The 20,822-nt window shown below is 42.3% G+C and overlaps 1 protein-coding gene across 1 annotated transcript; it reads left to right on the forward strand.

Moving 5' to 3' along the window:
* The first annotated feature begins 1,500 nt into the window (after positions 1–1,500).
* Positions 1,501–14,260, forward strand: LOC124666954 (tRNase Z TRZ3, mitochondrial-like). The gene is made up of 16 exons (XM_047204289.1): positions 1,501–1,657; positions 2,312–2,401; positions 2,920–2,964; positions 3,080–3,134; positions 3,244–3,287; positions 3,411–3,788; positions 4,048–4,313; positions 5,219–5,357; positions 5,454–5,504; positions 5,923–6,431; positions 6,522–7,125; positions 7,382–7,669; positions 10,214–10,963; positions 12,176–12,331; positions 12,528–13,442; positions 13,810–14,260. The coding sequence occupies exons 1-16, from the start codon at positions 1,526–1,528 to the stop codon at positions 13,843–13,845; spliced, it is 4,458 nt and encodes a 1,485-aa protein (XP_047060245.1). The 5' UTR covers positions 1,501–1,525; the 3' UTR covers positions 13,846–14,260.
* The last annotated feature ends 6,562 nt before the right edge of the window (positions 14,261–20,822 follow it).

A 20,822-nucleotide genomic window follows, 5' to 3' on the forward strand; every position in this document is an offset into this window, starting at 1 on the left:
GGCGCACGGATCTAGGGTTTACACGGAGAGTCCTAGCCGGATTACAAATAGCCTAGCTACGGTACAATATCTTGCCGTGCACGCCACGGATCCGCCTTCCATATACGTCGTACTGGATCCGGGTTCCTCCTGGGCCTCTACGGATCCGGGTTCCTCCTAATGTCGGTACGGATCCGGCTTACTGATCCTGGGCCGGACTTCTTCCTTCATGATCAACGACAAGCTGGGCCGCCCGATGGGCCACATGCCTCATCACCATCTGTGGGCCACCCGGGCTTGCCGGATCTAGGCACTGTCGATGGTACACCCATGAAGTATACCCACAACACGAAGAGGTGACAAGCCGGATGCGTGGGCTTTTGGTAACACTCATCTACAGCTAAGCCCTGTGCAGATCATCGACAAAGTTAAGGAGTTCAAACTTTGGGAGCTTCGAGAATCGGAGGGAGTGCAACGCGATGCCGCGAGAGTAGGCCTATGGGTGAGTTGGGGGATTCACCGAGTTAATTGTCCGCAAACGTTCTCTCGGTTCTTGTCAATGTTCAAGAAATCGTTAATCTTAACTTATCGATCAGCCTTAAAATGAAGATTAATCGCTTATCGGCCGATTAATTGATTTTATCGGTCAACCATTTATCGACTTATTTTTTCTAAATACTAATTTTTGACACTAAATTTTCTATAATATGCTAGGCAAAAAATAATATTTAAGCATTGCACATAACTATTACCTTGATTCCTTGCATTTGAATCAATAATAATGGAAAATTTGAGCTAATGCACAATTCTACAAAACCATAGGATGAAAATATCGACTGCCATACCAAATGTCATTGAAATTTCTCTGACAATCAGCCGAAATATGGGCCATGAGAGTGAAAATCGGCGAAATATCAGCTCTCATACGTAAAATAGGTCAAAATATCGGTGGAGCGATAAACTGGCCGATATGCCAAAATCTTATTGGTTACCACCCGATTCACGATAAATCGGACGATAAATCGGCATCTCGGATGATTTTTAGAACAGTGGTTCTTGTAATAACTTTTTCTACCCTTCTATAAAGATGTGATTGGTATTATTGGCACACTCTCAACAAAAAAAATTCTCCGCAAAATTTAGTTTCTTTACTTTTTTCTGAAAATGTTGGTGGTTCCTTGAGAAAAAGGATCAGGAAAACAAATCTGATCCATCGCTGTCGGCCTGTTCGATGAGCCCCGGCTCCGGCGGTCGCCCCTCTCCGCTCTAAAACCCCCGAGTCCCGGATAAAAACCCGGCCCTACAAAGTCCCCTTCCGGTGGTCATGCCGCCGCAAGTGCCCTCCCCTCTCCGCCGCCTCCTCCCCCTCTCCCAAACCCTAGCCCCGGCCCCGCTCCTCTACCTCTCCACCCGCCTCTTCTCCTCCTCCGCTCCCCACTCCCCCTTCCTCCGCGCCGCCGGCATCCGCCCCCTCGCGTACCGCGGCCAGTCCGGCCGCCACCACCTCCGCCGCGGGAGCAGCACGGCCAAGAAGGAGCCCGAGGGGATGTCTAGCGGCAAGGACGCCGCGGTGGCGTTCAATAAGACGCGGGCCGAGGGCAAGGACGGCAGGAAGGACAGGAGCATGGAGCTCAAGAACCGCAGGGCCAACCCCATCAGCACTACCTCCTACGTGCAGGTCCGCAAACTTATATATTGCCTCATACTTCGGCGGATTCACTAGATATGTCGGTTTACTCCGCCTCGATTTTTAGCCCCCGCGGACATTGTTTTACCAGGGTGCAATCCATTTCGTACATCTTCTCTGTGTACATCAATTGCCTGCCGGGTACTGTCCGGAGAACATAATGCCAGTGTCTGGGAGCATTTAGTGCCCAGTGAGATCACAAATTTTGGCGGGGTTTATACCGTCCTCATATTACTACTGTAGTATCAGAGAATTTGCTGTTAGGAGATTGTAATATGTATCTTTTGCAGTTGTTCCCAACTAGTTGTAGCGGATACTAGTGATAATGCCGAGAATTGTGATGCTATTTTGGAGTAAACCAACCATTTTGTATGTTTGATGCATGAAATGTATCAATATATCATGCCATTTCCCCCCCTTTTGCAACCCCCTAGTTGGATCACTCATCAAACTGTAAGAAGTTGATCTATCTCTGTAATATTTAGGAACAAAGTGTTGTTGATATCAGTATTTCAGTTGTAGGAGATTCCCCTATGGTAAAGGTGTAAAAAAAAAACCATTACAACTTCTGATTGAATTGTAACACAGCATCATGGTCGTATTATCTTTGTACTGGTCTGACCTTTGTTCATTCTTGCTATGCAGATACTCGGTACAGGAATGGACACTCAGGATACTGCGCCTTCCGTTTTTTTGTTCTTTGACAAACAAAGATATATGTTTAATGCTGGCGAGGTATGATCTGCTGGGACAAGATGACTCTTGTGTTTATTTTAACATGCTAAACCGCTAAAAAAATAAACTGGAAATTAACTTCTGCTTCTTTTCTCTTTTCTGAGGCATTTTAACAAATGTATATGTTTACTAAGCTCTGCATCTGTCGAACTTTGGAGGCATGTTGCATCATCAAACTCTTAGAATATTTATGCAATTTTAATCCCTAACAGGTAACGTTGAAGCTTTAGTGTTGCTACATGCATAAGCTCTGCGCAATATGTTAGATGCATCATTCTCCCTGAGTGGTATAATCATTTGTGGCTAGCATGCTAAGTGGTTGATTGGGATGCTTAAATCCTTAAACACATGAACTATGATTTTCCCACTTAGGACTGAATATGTATGTGACTAAAGTTGAGTTTATTCTTCTTAGCTTTCATTTTGCCATTGATTAGCTTATTAATATGATATCATTTGGCAAATACAATACTTAACTTGTTTTAAAACTACTCTACTGATTTCTTGCAATCTAACAGGGTCTTCAGCGTTTCTGCACTGAACACAAGATAAAGTTGTCAAAGGTATCTGATGCCTCATATTGATTTTGCAACTCCACCTGCACTCACTCTCATTTCCTATGTCCTGGTTTGGGTAATATAAGTAGTAACATGCTATATTAATTCTGTACTTTCCCAGATTGACCACATCTTTTTCACTCGTGTGTGCTCAGAAACTGCAGGGGGCCTTCCAGGTACTAAAATTTATTACTTCTGTGCGTTTGTCCATAGTTTATTCGATGCTCTGATGCTACATTTCCCTGACATAGTTATTTGTGTCATTTTCATTTTTCCTTAATGTAGGCTTGGTGCTAACCCTGGCTGGGATGGGAGATGAGGGCATGTCGGTGAGATGAAATAATTTCTTGGTTGCATTCTTTTTATTACCGTCTAGTGGTCAATGCTCGTGTGTACAGTTAATCTATTTGTTCATATTGATGACAATATTTTTCCTTTTAACTGTAATACAGGTGAACATATGGGGCCCTTCAGAACTTGATTTTTTGGCGGGTGCAATGAAATCTTTTATCCCAAATAGGGCAATGCTTCACACGCACAGCTTTGGTGTGGATCACAGTGCATCTTCACAACCTACTGTTATTATTGATGATGAAGTAGTTCGTATATCAGCAATGTTTGTCAAACCGAGGTACAATAACGAAGCCAAGAGTTCGACAGATATCAACTCAAAGCCTGGTGATACTGCTATAGTCTACTCATGTGAGTTGGCAGAAATTAAAGGAAAATTTGACCCTGCTAAAGCTGCTGCTCTTGGTCTTAAGCCTGGACCAAAGTATCGTGAACTTCAACTTGGGAACTCTGTGCGGTCTGATAAAATTGATACAATGGTTAGTGCTGATTCCTAAGATGTTAACCTGATTTTTCTCGACATGAACTTTCACAAGCTGACGGCCTTTTCGCACTAGCACATACTTTACTTAAAGCAGTCTCTCTGTCCACTGACTTCCTAGCCGTGGTCATAAATTTTTTTTTTCATTTTTTATCATATATTCTGTACCATGAATTTGAAGTTGGCTTTGGCACTGGGTAGATAATTTTAGATGTATTTCCTGTTTAAAGTTCCTTTTGTTGGAATTTTATTAATAGGTTCATCCAAGTGATGTTCTTGGCCCGTCAATTCCTGGACCAATCGTGCTTCTAGTGGATTGCCCTACACAATATCACATGTGCGAACTGTTTTTGCTGCAATCGCTTAGCCAATTTTATGAAGATTCTTCCTGCCAAACGGAGAATGCCAAGAAAGTAAATTGCATAATTCACTTAGGTCCATCTTCTGTGACGAACACCGTTGAATATCAGAACTGGATGAAATCTTTTGGCACCACACAGCATATCATGGCAGGGCATGAAAAGTAAGTTTCAGTTTCATTTACCTTTTTAATCAATGGTCTAATTTGTTTTCATGAATTTTAAATACTGAAATATGGATTTTCACTATTTAGCTTTGAACTTCATTGATGCCACTAGACAATCGGAAATTAGTTATACTCCTTAAATATAAAAGCAATGCATGGTTGAAATGTTGGATTTGGTTGGTAGGGCATGCCCAATGCACTGCCCTAGAGGTACTACTACTGCCCCACACCTTTAGCTAGGTTCGGGTGGTCCAAAGTAGGTTCGGATGAGGAGGTAGCCTCCTCTTCAGGAAGTGGGATCTTAAGCCTTAAAAGCATACTTTTTGGAGAGAGGGAGAGATACATAGTGTCATATTTGTGGGGTTCCTTCTCTCTTTTTTCTAACTAAAGTTGTAGCTTCCATTGGAGAGATAAAATTCATCATGTTGCTTCTGACAACTTTTTTACATGGAGCAACTAGTTGTGTATGCCACCATTGCTCATGCCCGTATAGATGTGTCACAGTGTCTGCAAAACTTGTTAATGACTGCATCTTATGAATGTTTATTCACTCATCCTACCCTCTTGTTTATTTCTTTGATATCATTCTCTTATAATTTTTTTATTTGTCCAGTGACCCTTTATTAGTACCAAATTCCTTGGACCGTATAGGATTTTTACCTCATGCTATCCACTTATTTCTTTATGTACTTATTTTTTGATTTCATTTTATTTGAAAATTGTTTTTAGTACTGTTAACTCAGCATTTACTGCATCTTAATGCCTGATTAATATTCTTATACGGATATGTTTGATCTTGAAATATATATATTTTTAAATTTTAAAACTAGTAGCTAGAGATATAAATCAGTGCTAGTGCCATACTTTGTGATGACGGTTTCCCTCCTTTTGGATACCTGCAGTAAAAACATGGAAATTCCTATCTTAAAAGGTAGTGCAAGGATATCTTCACGCCTTAATTTTGTATGCCCTCAACTCTTCCCATCCTCTGGATTTTGGCCTGTGGAACCTTCAAATGGCATCGAATTAGAGAAGAATAAGGTAAACTCCCATGATATACGAAACACTGGAGCACCAGATGTTGAATGTTGAAATACTTGCTGACTGTAAACATAAACCATCTAATTCTCCTTGCAGAGTACTTCATCCCAAGCCTGTGAAAGTGTGACTGCAGAAAATCTGCTGAAGGTACGTCCAAGTCTAGTCTACACTATATTACTGTGCTAGTTAGTCGTAGTTACTTGGTATTTGTGCATTTATGTATTCTAATTGCATCTCCAATTCTAGATAAGGCTGTACCCTCTACATCCTCTAGAGAAGACAATAAAATTTATTAGACAATTAGGTTATCCGTTAGAAGGCATCTGGTTTGTTGATTTTATCCTGTAATCGGATTACACTGTGATCCAAAAACGTTACAGCTGTTTGGTTTTAGTAGGCATGTAATCAGTTACCATGTAATCGGATACGACAGTATTCATTTTGATTACACCCAAAATCTGCAGTAACAAGTTTTCCTTTCCAAACAAGCGCTACTCCATATGCTCAACTTATTTCCGTTTAGTCCAAAATAGGAGTATCAATGTTTGTCTTTTTGCTCTTTCAGTTTCGTCTGCGTCCATATGCTCAACTGGGGCTGGATAGAGCTTCTATTCCAAGCTTGTGTAGTCATGAAGACATTGTAGATGAGCTTATTTCTGAGATTCCTGAGATTAAAGAAGTTCCTGAACAAATTAGCAAGTTTTGGCAAAGTAGTGTAGACCAAAGAAGTGCACTGCCACCTGATGGCAAGCATATGCTGATGGTTGAAGAGCCATGGATTAATAAAGACTCCTGTCTTCCTGATGTTTTAGATGAACATGGGAATTCAACCAAGTCTCAAGATGAAAGTAGTTTGAGAGAAAGTGGCTGGAGAAAGCGCCCAAAGGGCAATTCAGAGACCCCCTGCTGTGTGAAGAATGCAACAAGAGAAGATCTAGAAATTACATTTTTGGGTACGGGTTCATCCCAGCCTTCAAAGTATCGAAATGTTAGTGCCATATATGTTAACCTGTTTGCACAAGGAGGTATGCTTCTTGATTGCGGTGAAGGAACTTTAGGACAGCTGAAAAGGAGGTTTGTTCCAACAAGACTAAACTAGAAGATACTGCAAAAACCTTCATGCTAGTTATATTCATAATACCTTTTTTTTCCCGTGTGTAACAGGTTTGGTGTAAGCGGTGCTGATGAACTTGTAAAGAATTTAAGGTGCATCTGGATTTCCCATATTCACGCTGATCACCACACCGGTCTCGCTAGAGTTCTTGCCTTGAGGTCAAAATTACTAAACGGCGTTCCTCACAAACCCTTGCTCGTGATTGGACCAGGACCACTCCTGAGATTTCTAAATGCATATTCAACACTTGAAGATCTTGATATGCAGTTCCTAGACTGCAGACGGACCTTGAAGGCTAGTGTTGAGGAACTTCTTACTGACAATGGTACGGAATCTCCCACAAGTCAAGTTGAGAACACCATGTTTGCTCCTGGAAGCAGAATGGAGAACTACAACAAGAAGCCTGCAAGTCCGAGGGACACTACAGCTCTCGCTAATTTGAAAGAGGTTCTACAGGAATCAGGTTTGGAGATTCTGTACAGTGTCCCCGTTGTACACTGTCCACAGGCGTTTGGAGTTGTCTTGAGAGCCAAGGAGAAGGTGAGCAGTGCTGGAAAGGCGATTCCAGGGTGGAAGGTTGTATATTCAGGTGACACGCGGCCCTGCCCGGCTCTTGTAGACGCGTCCAGAGATGCCACAGTGTTGATACACGAGGTAAGCATAAAGATAATTGCATACTTACAACAATTACCAATTTTCTCATGTCTCTTGGCCTCTGTTCCACACTATTGGGTGTGCTTCACCTTCCAGAACGCGACAGATATTGAGCATGCTAAAGGCGTTAATCTATGCCGATAGATATTGTATAATACTGTTAGCTGTGCAATCTCCCAACAAATTGAGCATGCTAAAAGGTGTTGTTATGTGACGATGTTGCCTGTCTAAACTGCCTCGATTCTTGCTGCTTCAGGCCACGTTTGAGGACAGCATGAAGGACGAAGCGATCGCGAGGAACCACAGCACAACCAAGGAGGCCATAGCGGTCGGCACATCGGCCGGAGCGTACCGCATAATCCTGACCCACTTCAGCCAGCGATATCCTAAAATCCCAGTCTTTGACGAGGACGACATGGACAAGACCAGCATCGCGTTTGACCTGATGAGCGTAAACCTCGCCGATCTGCCGGTGCTGCCGAAGGTTCTGCCGCACCTGAAGCTCCTCTTCAAGGACGAGATGGTGGTTGAAGAGTCTGACGAGGTCTTGGAGGCCGTCGTGTAGTCAGATAGACATAATAATGTACATTTTTTTTTTGACTTGGCATGGTTTTCGACCTGAGGATTTAGTTGCAGACCTGATAAGTTATTACTGATGAAGCCAACGACGGCGAGGTCTGGTAGAGTTGTTGGCTCTCGTAGTCATGATGTCAATTTTGACATTGCCTTGTGCGAGATATATTGCCATCTGAAAATTATGCTTTGACCTTTGATAACAAACATTTTTTTTTTTGCGTTTGCAACGTAAGAAAACGTACGTTAAATACATTATTTCTGAAGTTATTTCCGTCTCTTTAACTGATTTTACGAGTAGGAATATGCTAGAATTAGACTAGGAACATGTAAAGCGTATCCTACTCTCCGAATATGGATCGTCAAGAACTAGTGGCGTAGCACGTCAGCCACGAGATAGAAAAGCTTTTGCTGACATTTGCCGCTTGGCTGCCCTTTCTTCTTCCCGTGAAAAGAAGAAAAGAAGAAGAAAGCAAAACGGTTAAAGCCTGCCTTAAAACTCCCCTTCCCCGACCTGACCCGCACTCGAAGCTTCCGTCCACGCCTCCGGCCGCACGTGCCGCTCGCTCAACCCCCCTCATCGTAAGCCAGGTCCAGCCAGGGCCACTACCCCCTCTCCCAGATCTCGACCTCCCCGGTGGTCAGGTGGCGCGCTGCCGCGGCGGTAGCCCCTCCTCCCCTTAGGGTTCCGATCGAGGGCCGCCATGGATCAGAGCCGGCGGGCGGTGGAGTCCTACTGGCGGTCGCGGATGGTGGACGGCGTCACCGCCGAGGACGACAAGGTCGCCCCCGTCTACAAGCTCGAGGAGATCTGCGAGCTGCTGCGCGCCTCCGACGCCGGCGTCGTCAGGGAGCTCGCCGACTTCGTCCTCAAGCGCCTCGACAACAAGAGCCCCCTCGTCAAGCAGAAGGTGCCGCTCCTTCCTCGTTTATCTGTTGTTGATTTGGGATCGTGTTGACCTGACAGGGCGGTGAGGGTTGGTTGGGCGGGGGTGAACGAAACGGTGATCGCACAAGTATTCGTGGTTCAGCTGGGTTTTTTTTCAGACGAAACGTGGTTCGTATAGTAGTCGCAGAGGTTACTGATGTAGTGTTCCCGCTGGTTAATTTCGTGGTCCTGATGATGAATTTCCGATGCCTGGAGCATGCCGATCTGAATGGTGTAGTAGTTACAGGGGCTTCCAAGCGTTGGGCGTTGTTTTCAGTTATCGGTGTGGGTTGCAGGTAAGCAGGCAATTTCAAGTGTGCAGATAATGGTTAGGTACTATCCCAGACTGTAGGTCTAGATGGCTACCACACGTTGCCGTACACCACGGTGGCAATCCGCATTACATTCCTTACAATCCTTAGGTGCTTCTCGACGAAGATGAGTTCATGGCAGGTGGGCGGCTAAAGAGTCCGTGGCTCACCTAAAGCTGTGGCGAAGAACCAAACACACCCGCCGCTAAAATTCAAACCTGCCTAGCGAAATCTTGGCCAATTGTGCTGCTGAATAAAGATGCCTAGGTGAAGGCGAAGCTGGAAATGCCGATTTTCTTTGCTACTAGCTGTGACCAACTTTGCTAGTAGAGTACCTTCAATTTCACATTGGACTGCCGCACCACATACCTTCTGCGCAGTTTATCTTTGACTGGGCTTATACAAAACTGTTGCTCCCAGTAATGGATATCACTGTCCATCCACTTCCTAAAACCCGAGAATGTTTGTTTCTCCCGTCCAACTCGCTTGCACATATCTGCTGCAGATACTGGGTTTCATTAGAGTACCACTTTCTGATTAGGTGCGTGATAAGTTAAACGTTTGACACACCAGTGGGTTATATGACTAACCTGGGGCGATTAATAGTCTGGACTTCAGAAAATATTATTGCATTGATCAAATAGAAGGTGTCTGTAACACTGAATTTATATTTTAGGTCATTTAGTGAAGTATGATGTGACTATGCTAGTTTACACTAGAACTGTGGTCGCTAGTGGCATTTAATAGTAACTTTTGGTCATCGAGTAGTGCGCTGGCTCCAATCTCATTGATAAACAGAAAAAAGTATTTATCAAGATATCTAAAATATTCTGAACTTGTGGCTAACTCCTCTCCAGGTGAACCAAATACTGCTGAAGGACACAGTACTGCTTTGCTTAGCCTTTGTACCGAATGCTCTAGAATGGATTCACTAGCTTATATGGAATTAGGTCTTCTGTAATCCTGTCATCTTTCGGTCATGACACAAGTGGCATGCTGTATGTTCTCAGAAAAAGTGCCAAGCACTTGCAGTGTAACTCTGTAATTTGGCAGCTGTACTACTTCACGTCTAAATTTCAGTACTCCCTTCAGTTCAAAATAATTGCCTTAAAAATGGATGTATCTGCACACTAAAACATGTCTAGATACATCCATTTTTGGTCAAGTAATTTGAACTGGAGGGAGTACATTGGTTTGTTTAATATTTTGGAGCCCTAGTCTCGAGTTTTTCTGATTCAGTAGTTTATAATCTCTTTTCTCCATACGTGCTTTCCAGGCTTTGCGGTTGATTAAATATGCGGTTGGAAAATCTGGCACCGACTTCAAGCGGGAAATGCAACGGCATTCAGCAGCTATGCGTCAGCTTGTTCACTACAAAGGACTCCCTGACCCCTTAAAAGGGGACGCCCTTAATAAGGCTGTCCGAGAAACTGCGAATGAGGCTATTGCTGCTATTTTCTCCACCGAGGACCCTAAAGCTGTTGTTGTGACGGAAGGTCTAGGCAAGCGCATACAGGGCTTTGGAAATACTAATTATGAGCCATCAAGGGATGACAAGAAGTCTTTCCTCAGTGAACTAAGTGAAGTAGTGGGCATTGGTGGTGCGTCCATCAAACAGGGTTTGAGCAACTTTGCAGCCACACATTCAATAACAAATGAGAATGGTAGTATGTACAAGAGCCCCATTCGTAGGTCTCTGACCACAGAAACTGATAGATATGGTAGGTATGATCCAAGTGAAATTCAAGGAGAGAGCCGTGCCACATCTGGTGCTTCAAAGAATGCGAGTTCTGGTTCTTGGGGTCCAAGTCCGTCAAGTTCAGTATCGGCTGGTGATACTGGCTCAAGTCAATCAGGTGTTAAGACACGCGAGGAGAGACTTTTGGAGACAATAGTTACTGCAAGCGGTGTTCGGTTGCAACCTACTCGAGATGCTCTGCAGATATTTCTAACAGAAGCCTCCAAATTGGATGCAGTTGCTTTGAGTCGTGCCCTTGAGAACAAACTCAATTCTCCACTGTGGCAGGTGAGTTTAGGATAATCCCTTTTTGGGTCTATTTTAACCTTTTCGGACTTCAACACTCATTTCTAATTGTGGATAAAATAGCTAATGTAATAGTCTGAATTATGTTTCTTAGCTCCTCTGGCAAGTGACAGGTGACGGGTGCATATTTTATGGACATATCCTTTTATTTGGTCTTGTTTATTCAAGGTTACACATAGGCAAATCTGATATTATGCTAGCATGAAAATTGTGTATAGGGCAAAATCAAGAATATCATTTGTATAGGAAAACATTTTCGTTTCTTCTTTTGGCAGCGATGTGTACTTATTACATTCTTGCCACATTTGCATTATCACCATCACTAGATCATGTACATCTCGTAGGTATTTAGAAGTTTAAATGTATGCAGTGGAGGTTTGTTATATAAAAAGCACTGTGCTTAAAATAGATAGATGTAATTAGAATTTTCCGAGCCTCAGAAAAGCGCTAGGCAGTAATTCCTGCTTTTGCCTCTGCATAGCGCCTATCTCGCCTAAGCCCACAGCTAGGCGCACTTAAGTGCACGCATAGCACGACTAAAGCTAGGCGTTTTGCTGTCGCCTAGTGCCCTAGGTGCACTTAAGCGGACGCCTAGGCACGCATCTTTTAACCATGCAATTTTCCAATTGTACTTACTACTCCCTCCGGTCCATAATTAGTGTCGTGGTTTTAGTTCAAATTCTGGTGGTTGTAGTTCAGTTTGAACTAAAACCACGACATTTATTATGTATCGGAGGGAGTATAACATATTGAACAATATATTGTATTAAAAATGCATATAAACTGTGCACAATGTCTTGGAAAAAAGGCTTAGTTCAAGGGCCTCAAACGAGCACCTGTGCTATTGCAGTCCATGATATGTTTGAGCATATTTACCCAGCAGGCTAGCAGCTAAGCAACTAGCAGCAATCTTTTAAATCTCTGGATTAATTATGTTTAGCGTTCTTTGCCAAGATGCACTGACTTTTGTTGAATCAAAACAGATCTATTTCTGGCAGGGTTTAGTGATATCTACTGATGTTTGTTGACCTTGTTTGATATTTTGTGCAGTATTTGTTCACGTCATTAGTTCAATTGGTTTGGTCATATGACTATTGTTTTAGCTTCACTGACCGTAACAGTTTGATGCATTCCGTGATTCCGTCTAGTATATTATATTTACATAAATATTGAATATGTTTGGTCACTACTCAGGTTCGCATGAAGGCTATCTGTGTGCTGGAAGCTGTTGTAAGGAAACATGATACTGATCCTTATTCCATCGTTGCTTCATATTTCAGTGAGAACAGTGCTTCTGTTGTCAGATGTTGTGAACTGCCTCAAGTTTCTCTCAGAGAAAAGGCCTCAAAAGTGAGTCAACATGCAAAGCTGAGTCTCCTAAAATCAAAACTTGTGTTTCATTGATATAAGAGTATCGTGAAATACACACGTTCTGTTTTCTGTTAACCACTATCTGTAGTACTTTTTTCCTTCTCTAAACTTAATGATCAAACTTTTTTCTACCAGCCAGTGTCAAAGAAGTAATAAGTTATTGCACTTTTCTCAGGTATTAAATCTTCTGGTTGGGGAACAACCTACCGGAAACAAACATCTTTCAGAATCAAAAACTTCACTACCCACTGTTCAGATGCCCGATTTGATTGATACGGGGGATCATGATGATCTTGGAACTCCGAGTTCAGCTCAAGAAATCAGTGAGCAGATGATGGGGAATAGCACACATGTTTCTTCAGTTGATGATTTGCTTGGTGGTGAACCTATTGGCAATATCAGTGCCACTAGCAATGGTAACGGAAGTGATCCATTTGCGGATGTATCATTCCATGAGGAAGAGATTAAGGAGACAAATGACCTATTCTCAGGGATGACAGTAGAGGAAAAATCCTCAGCATTCGTGCATGATAACTCTGTGATGGACGGAAATGCAATGCCAGATATATTCGGCAGCAGCCCTGAGCCGTTGTTCCAAGAAAGAGTTGATGACAAAGGAACTGTCGACGATTTGATGGCTGGTTTGAACCTTAATGGCACTGCCCAAGCTCAGCCTGGAGTAAAAGCAGAAACTCATAGTAATCTCAGTGGTTCACAGTTCTTTGACATGAACAGCCAGACTAGCCATGTGGCGAGTGCTGCAGCACTGAATGGTATCCTTGGCCAAAGCTCCTTTTATCAGCAGGTTCCCGTGCAGTACAACATGTCACCACAAATGTTTGGTCAATCATTTCCCGGGCAGCAATTAAATTATGGTGCCATGGAAGCTCTTCTTGCTCAGCAGCAGCAGTTACTACAAAACATGGGAAATTTCAATGCTGGACTTGGGCATTTGTCTTTCAATTCAATGAACGGTGCAAATGCAGCTGGGATGCCAGATATTTTCAATTCAAGCAATCAACCTCAACATCATGTGGCTGTGATGAGCAATTCCAAGAAAGAAGAAACTAAAGCTTTTGACTTTGTCTCGGTACGCATTTTCATTCTGGTCTGTCATGTTTCATTTCATACAGAAATTAGTTGCTGTGTGCAGTAAGTACTATAAGCGAAGTTTTGGACATGGACATGTACAGAACATCTGTTGACAACCGTTGGATAGAAAATGATGAATTTGTATCAGAGGCTTAGATCGGAAGTATCCCAATCAACTTGTGGTTTTTGTATTGGGAGATATAGATGTGGATAACATGTTTATAGAACCGAAACAATACTATGCAGTTATCTTCTGAGATAAATATACTCATATAATTTTCAAATGATTTATCGCTGCTGTTCTGACACTCCATCTGCTGTTGTTGTTTTTAACAATAAGTTGGTTGTTTTCTTTTCTTCTTCAGGATCACCTTGCAGCAGCACGTGGCTCGAAGAAGTAGACCCTAAAAGGAATGACATGTTCATGATTTTGGCAGAACAGAACTGTTAGGCTTCATGGAATCAGTGTACATCTCTTCAAGGCCTCACCAGTTAGATGTACAAGTCACACGGCTGGTTTTACTTGGCAATGCTTCCGCAAACGATTGAAGATTCCTGCACAAGGTTCACAGACGGGATATTGTGTTGTACTGTATTATGTATTTAGATGAAGCCTGGTTTAAGTTTAAATAATTTGTAATTTTCTTTTCTTTTTCTTTGGTTCTTGTCCTTAAAGAGTCAGACACTGTATATTGCAATATGCGACGGGATTCTGTTTTTTCTTTTGTTACTTTACAAATACATTTTTGTTCTTTAGATGGGAGTTGTAAAGTTTGTTAATTGAAGAAAGGTCAAATATTACAAGAATACTTGTCATTTTTGTTTCGTGAAGGGCAGTGAGCTCTTCAGGCATTCTGGCTATGGATACAAATCAGTCTGTAGATTCCGGTTGTTATTTATGTTTTTTTTTTCGAAATGGGGGAAATATCGCCCCAGCTTCTGCATCCAAAGGATGCACACGGCTTTTTATTAGATTATTCACGAACCTTACAAGAAACAATACAAAAGATCAAACTCTTTTATTAGATTATTCACGAACCTTACAAGAAACAATACAAAAGATCAAACTCGAAGCAACCTTACTATACCTACAGTGGGACTATACCTACAGTGGGATGAAGAGGGTGACAATACAACAACTCACATCATCCAAAACTAAATGCCTTCCCAAACCGCCCAATAGCAGGTGAGAAACACATCCAGTCAAGCAGACTCTCAGCGCACGTCAACACACACGCCACAAGAGTTGTTCCCGCCGTCTTCCTCGACTCCATCTTCAAGAGAGATCATCGCATTAACCTTGCAAGACCTGCCGTAGATGCCACCATGACGCCGCACGACTCCACCCTCCCCGCACGTATACATCATCCCGCATCTGTCGTCGATACCCTGCAGCACCATGCCACTGAGACTCAACGCCAACAAAGTGGTAGATGAACACCACTCCACCGAAAACCGCCAACATCCAGCAGTTGCTCCAAAAACGACGCCCCAAGCGGTAGAACGACGCAGGGCGCGCCGCCATCGTCCGATCCGGGAGACCCGGACCTAGGGTTTCCCCCGGAGCAGCACGAGTGAGAAACCGCAGACTGCGTCGACGATGCCTTCAAGAAGGTAGCGGCGTGACACGTCGCCATCGTCCGCCAACCGAGGTCGGAACACGGTTTTCACCGGTAGTCGCGCATCCCCAACTCGCCGAGTGTAGTGCCAAGACGGGCAAAGATGACGCATTCGACAAGGTAACGACGTCGACCGACGTCGCCATCATCCGCCAAGACCAAGGTCAAGGCTCAGTTTTCACCGACCGCCATGACACCCCGGACTAGATCACCATCGCCGGAGACCTGTGCGAGATCCCATGATCACCCACACAGGACTACCAGTGTGGTGACCCGGCATACCACTGCATGGTGTAGTATGCAAGTCTGATATAACACCAATGAAACACCGTTCCACTAGTATTATATCGCTCAGAGTGGTACAACAGAAACATATGCGGGTCCAAGGCATGTCTATAGAATTACATACAGACTCTGTTACATAAGATCAGCACAGCCTCCTACTTTACAATGAGGTAAAACTGCAAATAAACTCCAGAAGAACGACTCGTGGTCTAATCCTAACACGAACTCTACTTGTAGAGTATTTAACTAGCTACAGAGGCTATGAATAGATTCTAGCTAAATAGGAGCTAAGTTTAGGAAGCTAGTTCCTTTCTATTGCTAATCCAGGTTTCTCCTTGCCGGATGTGGTATTCGACTCCTCCGACGGGGTCCTGTCTCTTGAAGTAGTTGTTGACTTCTCGGCCTTCGAGTTGCACTCGTAGATCCTCCTTCGATGTCTTCATATCTAAGCAGGGGATTTAAGAGTGGGATGAGTACGAGCGTACTCAACAAGTTCATTATAGGAAAGAGGTGTTTAATGCACTAGCTACGGCATTAGACCAGAAAGTCTAATACCAATGCAGGTTTTCATAACCATTTCTTCAAAGGGTTGCTTTTATTCAGAAGAACTATGTCCGCCAGCCTTCACCGGTTTACTAGAACTTCATGGAGCTCCTTTCCGGCAGCGTTCGCAGTTCCATATCCCGGAACGAGGAGTGACAGGTCACGGTTCTTTACACTCTGCAGAGGTGTGTTGCTTTACCCATAAGAGATCTTAACCTTGGTGCCAACCGAGCCGCGTGCTCGTCCACACTTCCTTTGGTGTGAGGCCCGGTATAAGGTCTAGCCAATCATGTTCCTCCGCTACCTCGAACACCCACCCTTTGTTGCATACCCCGACCCTGGGTCCTCGTCGGTCCCATTATTCCCGTAATTTCGGGGTGGACCCCGACCACGACAACAGTTTGGGACTCGTTAACCAAACTCCTTCGCCGGTAGCTGCAACCCATCATAGACCACATTACCGTGGGGAATTAGAAGGGGATCCCCACCCTCAAGTTGTTCCGCAAGCAAGCAACCGCTACGGTAAGCAACAGCTATACCGTGGGGAATTAGAAGGGGCTCCCCACCCTCAAGTTGCTCCGCAAGACACAACTGCTATGTTAAGCGCATCCGTTGATGAACGAGAGGTGGAAACACTTTTGACTACTCCGTCCCACTCCGGATCTTATGGTTAACACGGTTATTACGGCACAAGAATCACTGGCGACATTTGTTGTTTAATCCTAGATGGATATTAACCCTTGCAATGGAACCTCCACCATATCAACACAATCCATGGTTCCATTGCCCACCACATAGTCATATTCATAGTTATGAAGGTAGTGGTTTTGGTTTTTATGCAATAGTGATAACCATAGTACTTTGCAAGTAATTTGATAGAGATACTCAAATGACATGAGCAAGCGATGAACTTGCCTTTCTTGAATGCAAGATTATGCAGACAAGGTCTTCGATACGTAGTAACTCCAACTTCTGAAATAGCATCATCGTCCGGTAAGGACGATGTGTAAAAGATTGCCAAGGATGCAATAATGCATAAGTATGAGATGCAATCGCTCTAAGCGTGACCTAACCCTGATGATTTAGGATTAGTGAGGGGTAATGATTAGTTCAGGGTGTGTTGCACTTTTAGAGTGATTCACAAACAAGGTTCTTATTCAGGTTTGTGTTGTTTTAGAATCAGAAGCAAGTGGTATAATGTAAAGTAACAGTCATACACACCAAAGATTAGTAGTAGTATAGTAAGTAAAGAGCAGTTGTCAGTTTTAATACTATAAGGCGTGGTTAATGATTACTTGTTATATTCTTCAAAAGAATAACTTTTGAAGAACATGTTCTTTAATAAAGAACAAGTATGACAATTGGGTTTGTGGTTGGCTATAATTTATTCTGGTTCCAGGTAGTTTCTGGGTAAGTATAAGATGGATCACAACATAGTTGGATTCATTAGCAACTAGGCTTGATTGGTTTTACTTAAGCATGAGCAACTTAAGCAATTAATTATCCCTGGTTTCTATCAAGGTTGATTCCTCTTGCTGGTGATTGCTAGCTAGGGTTTATAGGTTCTTATAAGCAGGGTTGGTGATGCTTCTTTATTTACTTCAAAAGAATAACTTTTGAAGAACATATTTCTTAAGTAATAAGAAGTACTCAATTGGAGTTGAGGTTGACTAGGTTTTGCTATTGGATCCACTAATTAAAGAATGGTTGGTTCTTAAATGGGATGGTTCCTAAGTGTCTCACACTAGTAGAGTTTAGTGGAGTATGGTATGTAATGGTAAATAATTGGTATGGTTGCTACTAAGGTTCATCACAAGGGTGTGATGTTAAATCAGGAGGAGTAAGGATAATATTCTTGGTAATAAAGCTAAGGTTGATCCTATTTGATCATCTAGGTAAGTTAAGTGTGCATACATGGAATACTGAATTATGGATAATAGGGCTCCTATATTTTATGTTGACATGGTAAGTGTTTAATTGCTAATTATAATTTTATGGTTCAAAATAAAGTAGGATGATCACAAGGTATACCCTAGGGTTTAGGTTTAGGACAACTTAGGGTTCATATGGATTAATAGAGCTAGTGTTTCTAATTGAATTGGGGTTTTAGGGTTCCACATGAAATTAGGAGGTTGTTACTTTGTTTCAATTGGGACTAGGGTTTCCTAATTACCCTATAATTCTAGGATTAATAACTTCATTATCAAGTTGAAGTTATTAATGAGTTTGAAATAAAAATAATATTAGATTTGACATTTTATTATTTTTAATGAATTTAATAATTAAGGTAATTATTAATTAGGGTTTAAATCCCTAATAAGGATTTAACAAAATAATAAATAAAGAAATTAGTTTTAAAGTTTTCTTTATTTCTTTACTGGTTTCTATTTAATTTTTAAAGTTTTCCTTATTTATTGAATTTTAATTCAATCAAGTATAAAAGAAATGACTTAATTAATGAGTTTAAAATAATTAAATTTTTATTAACAATAAAAATTCTATATTATATTTTTATTGGATAGATTTTCTTTTTAGGAACATTTTGATATCTAATTTGTATTTTTCTGAATTGTAATGAATTTTCTAAATTTACTTGAAGTTGCAATATTTTTTCTGGTATTTGAAATTAAATAGGAACTGCTATTTACACCCGGGTTAGATCTAGTCCGAGTCATTGACAGGTGGGGTCACAGCCACGTTGGCTGCCACGTGAGCGAAGACCAAGTCAAAATCCAGACGTGGCGCTGGAGCTCTGGCCGGCGGCCAGTCGATGATGGTCTCGACGTTCTGGCGCGCGCGGAACGGCGCGAGCTGGTGCATCTGATTCGCGCGAGCGTGGGGAACATCTAGGTGGCGGCGCCGCTATCATATGGTCGTCGGAGCATTGCCGGCGGCAAGTCCGAGCGGCGGTGGACGGTGAATGACGACGAGGCGGCGCTACGGAGCATGATTGAGCAGGCTAGGGGTACTGCGAGTTGCAGGAGCTCACCAGGAAGCTGTAGGGCTTGGTGGCGAGGCCGGGGATGGTCGTAATCGACGGCGATCGTCGATTTGCTGGCGGTGACCGGCGAAAGGGAACGAGCTCCCTCCGGTGACTGAGGGCCTCCGGGATCGATTCCGCTTGCACAGAGAGCTTGTCGACCATGGCGGTGCTAATGGTGGTCACGGAGGGGTCAGGGGTGGTCTCTACCGACGACGACGGCCGGAGTCCGAGCATGTTAGGGTTTCGATGTTTGCAGAGATGAAGAAGAAAATGGGGAATTTAGGGTTAGGTTTCATTCGGCGGTGGCGCGTTGAGCTTTATAGACGCCAGAGAACGGCGGCGAGTATCTTGGCGCGGCCGATGGCGAAGGAGATGCCACCGAGCTGCTTGCCAGAACGGACGAAGATGATGGCCCCTCCCCGCGTGAAAATATCGTGAAGGGGTGAGTTAGGCCAGGCTGCTGGTGGGCTTGGTCTGCTGGGCTGATGCTGAGGCTGCTGAGGTGGGCTGTTGGTGGGCTGCCACGGCCAGGTAAGCTAGGTAAGGTTTTTCTCCTCCTTTTCTTTTTCTGTTTTGTAATTTATCAAATTGAACTCATATTTGAATTCTGTTATTTTTGGCAGGTGTCTCAATTGTGTTATTTCAATGAGCATGTAATACAATAACTATTTCACCACTTTCTTATTTTTAGAAAGTATTTTATATTTGATTAGATTTAATACATGTAGAATTACTCAAAATAGCTAATGGACATGAGTTTATTTTCTTATTTAAATTTCCTTTTACTTATAGATCAAAACTTTTGGAATGATTAAAGTTAATACTGTTAACTCAAAGTATCTCACAGATTGTTATTAGTGCTTGGTTTCTATTTGAGGAATTTGTTACTTGTACACGTTTTTATGTGAGTACCAATGGGTTAGGGTTTATAGTTTCTATTATAACCCCCTTATTAGGGTTAATACTTTTCATTATCTTTGAAAGTATTTATTTAGGTATTATTTCAATCATGGTTGATCTTGGTTACAAGGATTGTTGGTGGATTTGTACACACATGGTTTTAATTATGAAATGTAGCACAAGGTTTTTCTTATGTTCAAGAATTGAAGCATAAGATCTGATTAATGTTCAATACTAGGGTTCTAATGTTATTTACCTAATGGCATATGGTTTGGAATCTCAATTATAGCCTGGTTTTATATGGTGATCACCATGGTGATGCATAACTAGGTTTAAGATATAGTACTAGATTATAGAGATGAAATGACACCATATTGCATGCTAGGGTTGAATCTCCCCTAACCATGATAAGGTGCTGGCTTACTTAACATTTTATGGTCTCCTCTAGTTACTAAGATATTGAGAATTGGTTTTATATTCTACCAATTAATTAACTTATATTACTATCCTCAATTTATCATTAAAGTAACTACATTGATTGTAGTTCTTTTTTATAGTTAACTTTGGTCACATGGATGGATGGTTTCTCCCCATTTAGAGTATAGAGTTTGACTCTTAATGTTTTCTGGTGGTTCTTAAGTGAAAAACAAGTGGAATGTAGATGTGGTAGAATTCTACTTGTGATCACCAAGTGATTCACAAGTAAAGGTTGGGATATAAGCATATGGTTGCTTACTAGGGATCCCCCTATAATTTCATGTGGGGATGAGATCTACTTATCCTAGTAGGGTTTAACTTATCCTCACATACATCAAGAGCATGATCATGGATTAGGAATGATCAACTTGTTCTTAATATCTCTACCTTAAGTTCTTAGGGTTTATGATCATCACTCAATTTATAATGATCAAGGTTTGGCTTCCTAAGGTATCTCTCATTAATTAGGTTTCTCAGTTCCATGATCAAGCATTGTCTTGATCAATTAATGTATAGCACCTCTATTTTACTTTCTAGGATAGAACTTCTATGATTGCCTCATTAGTTTATA

The sequence above is a fragment of the Lolium rigidum genome, chromosome 6 (assembly GCF_022539505.1).
Source record: "Lolium rigidum isolate FL_2022 chromosome 6, APGP_CSIRO_Lrig_0.1, whole genome shotgun sequence".
NCBI lineage: Eukaryota > Viridiplantae > Streptophyta > Magnoliopsida > Poales > Poaceae > Lolium > Lolium rigidum.

Excerpts from the sequence above, each read along its gene's own strand:
- LOC124666954 (XM_047204289.1), top strand. The coding sequence starts at position 1,526 with ATGTCTAGCGGCAAGGACGCCGCGGTGGCGTTCAATAAGACGCGGGCC. Across the intron at positions 3,135-3,243 it reads AACTGCAGGGGGCCTTCCAG|GCTTGGTGCTAACCCTGGCT; the intron begins GTACTAAAATTT and ends TCCTTAATGTAG. Across the intron at positions 4,314-5,218 it reads ATCATGGCAGGGCATGAAAA|TAAAAACATGGAAATTCCTA; the intron begins GTAAGTTTCAGT and ends GGATACCTGCAG.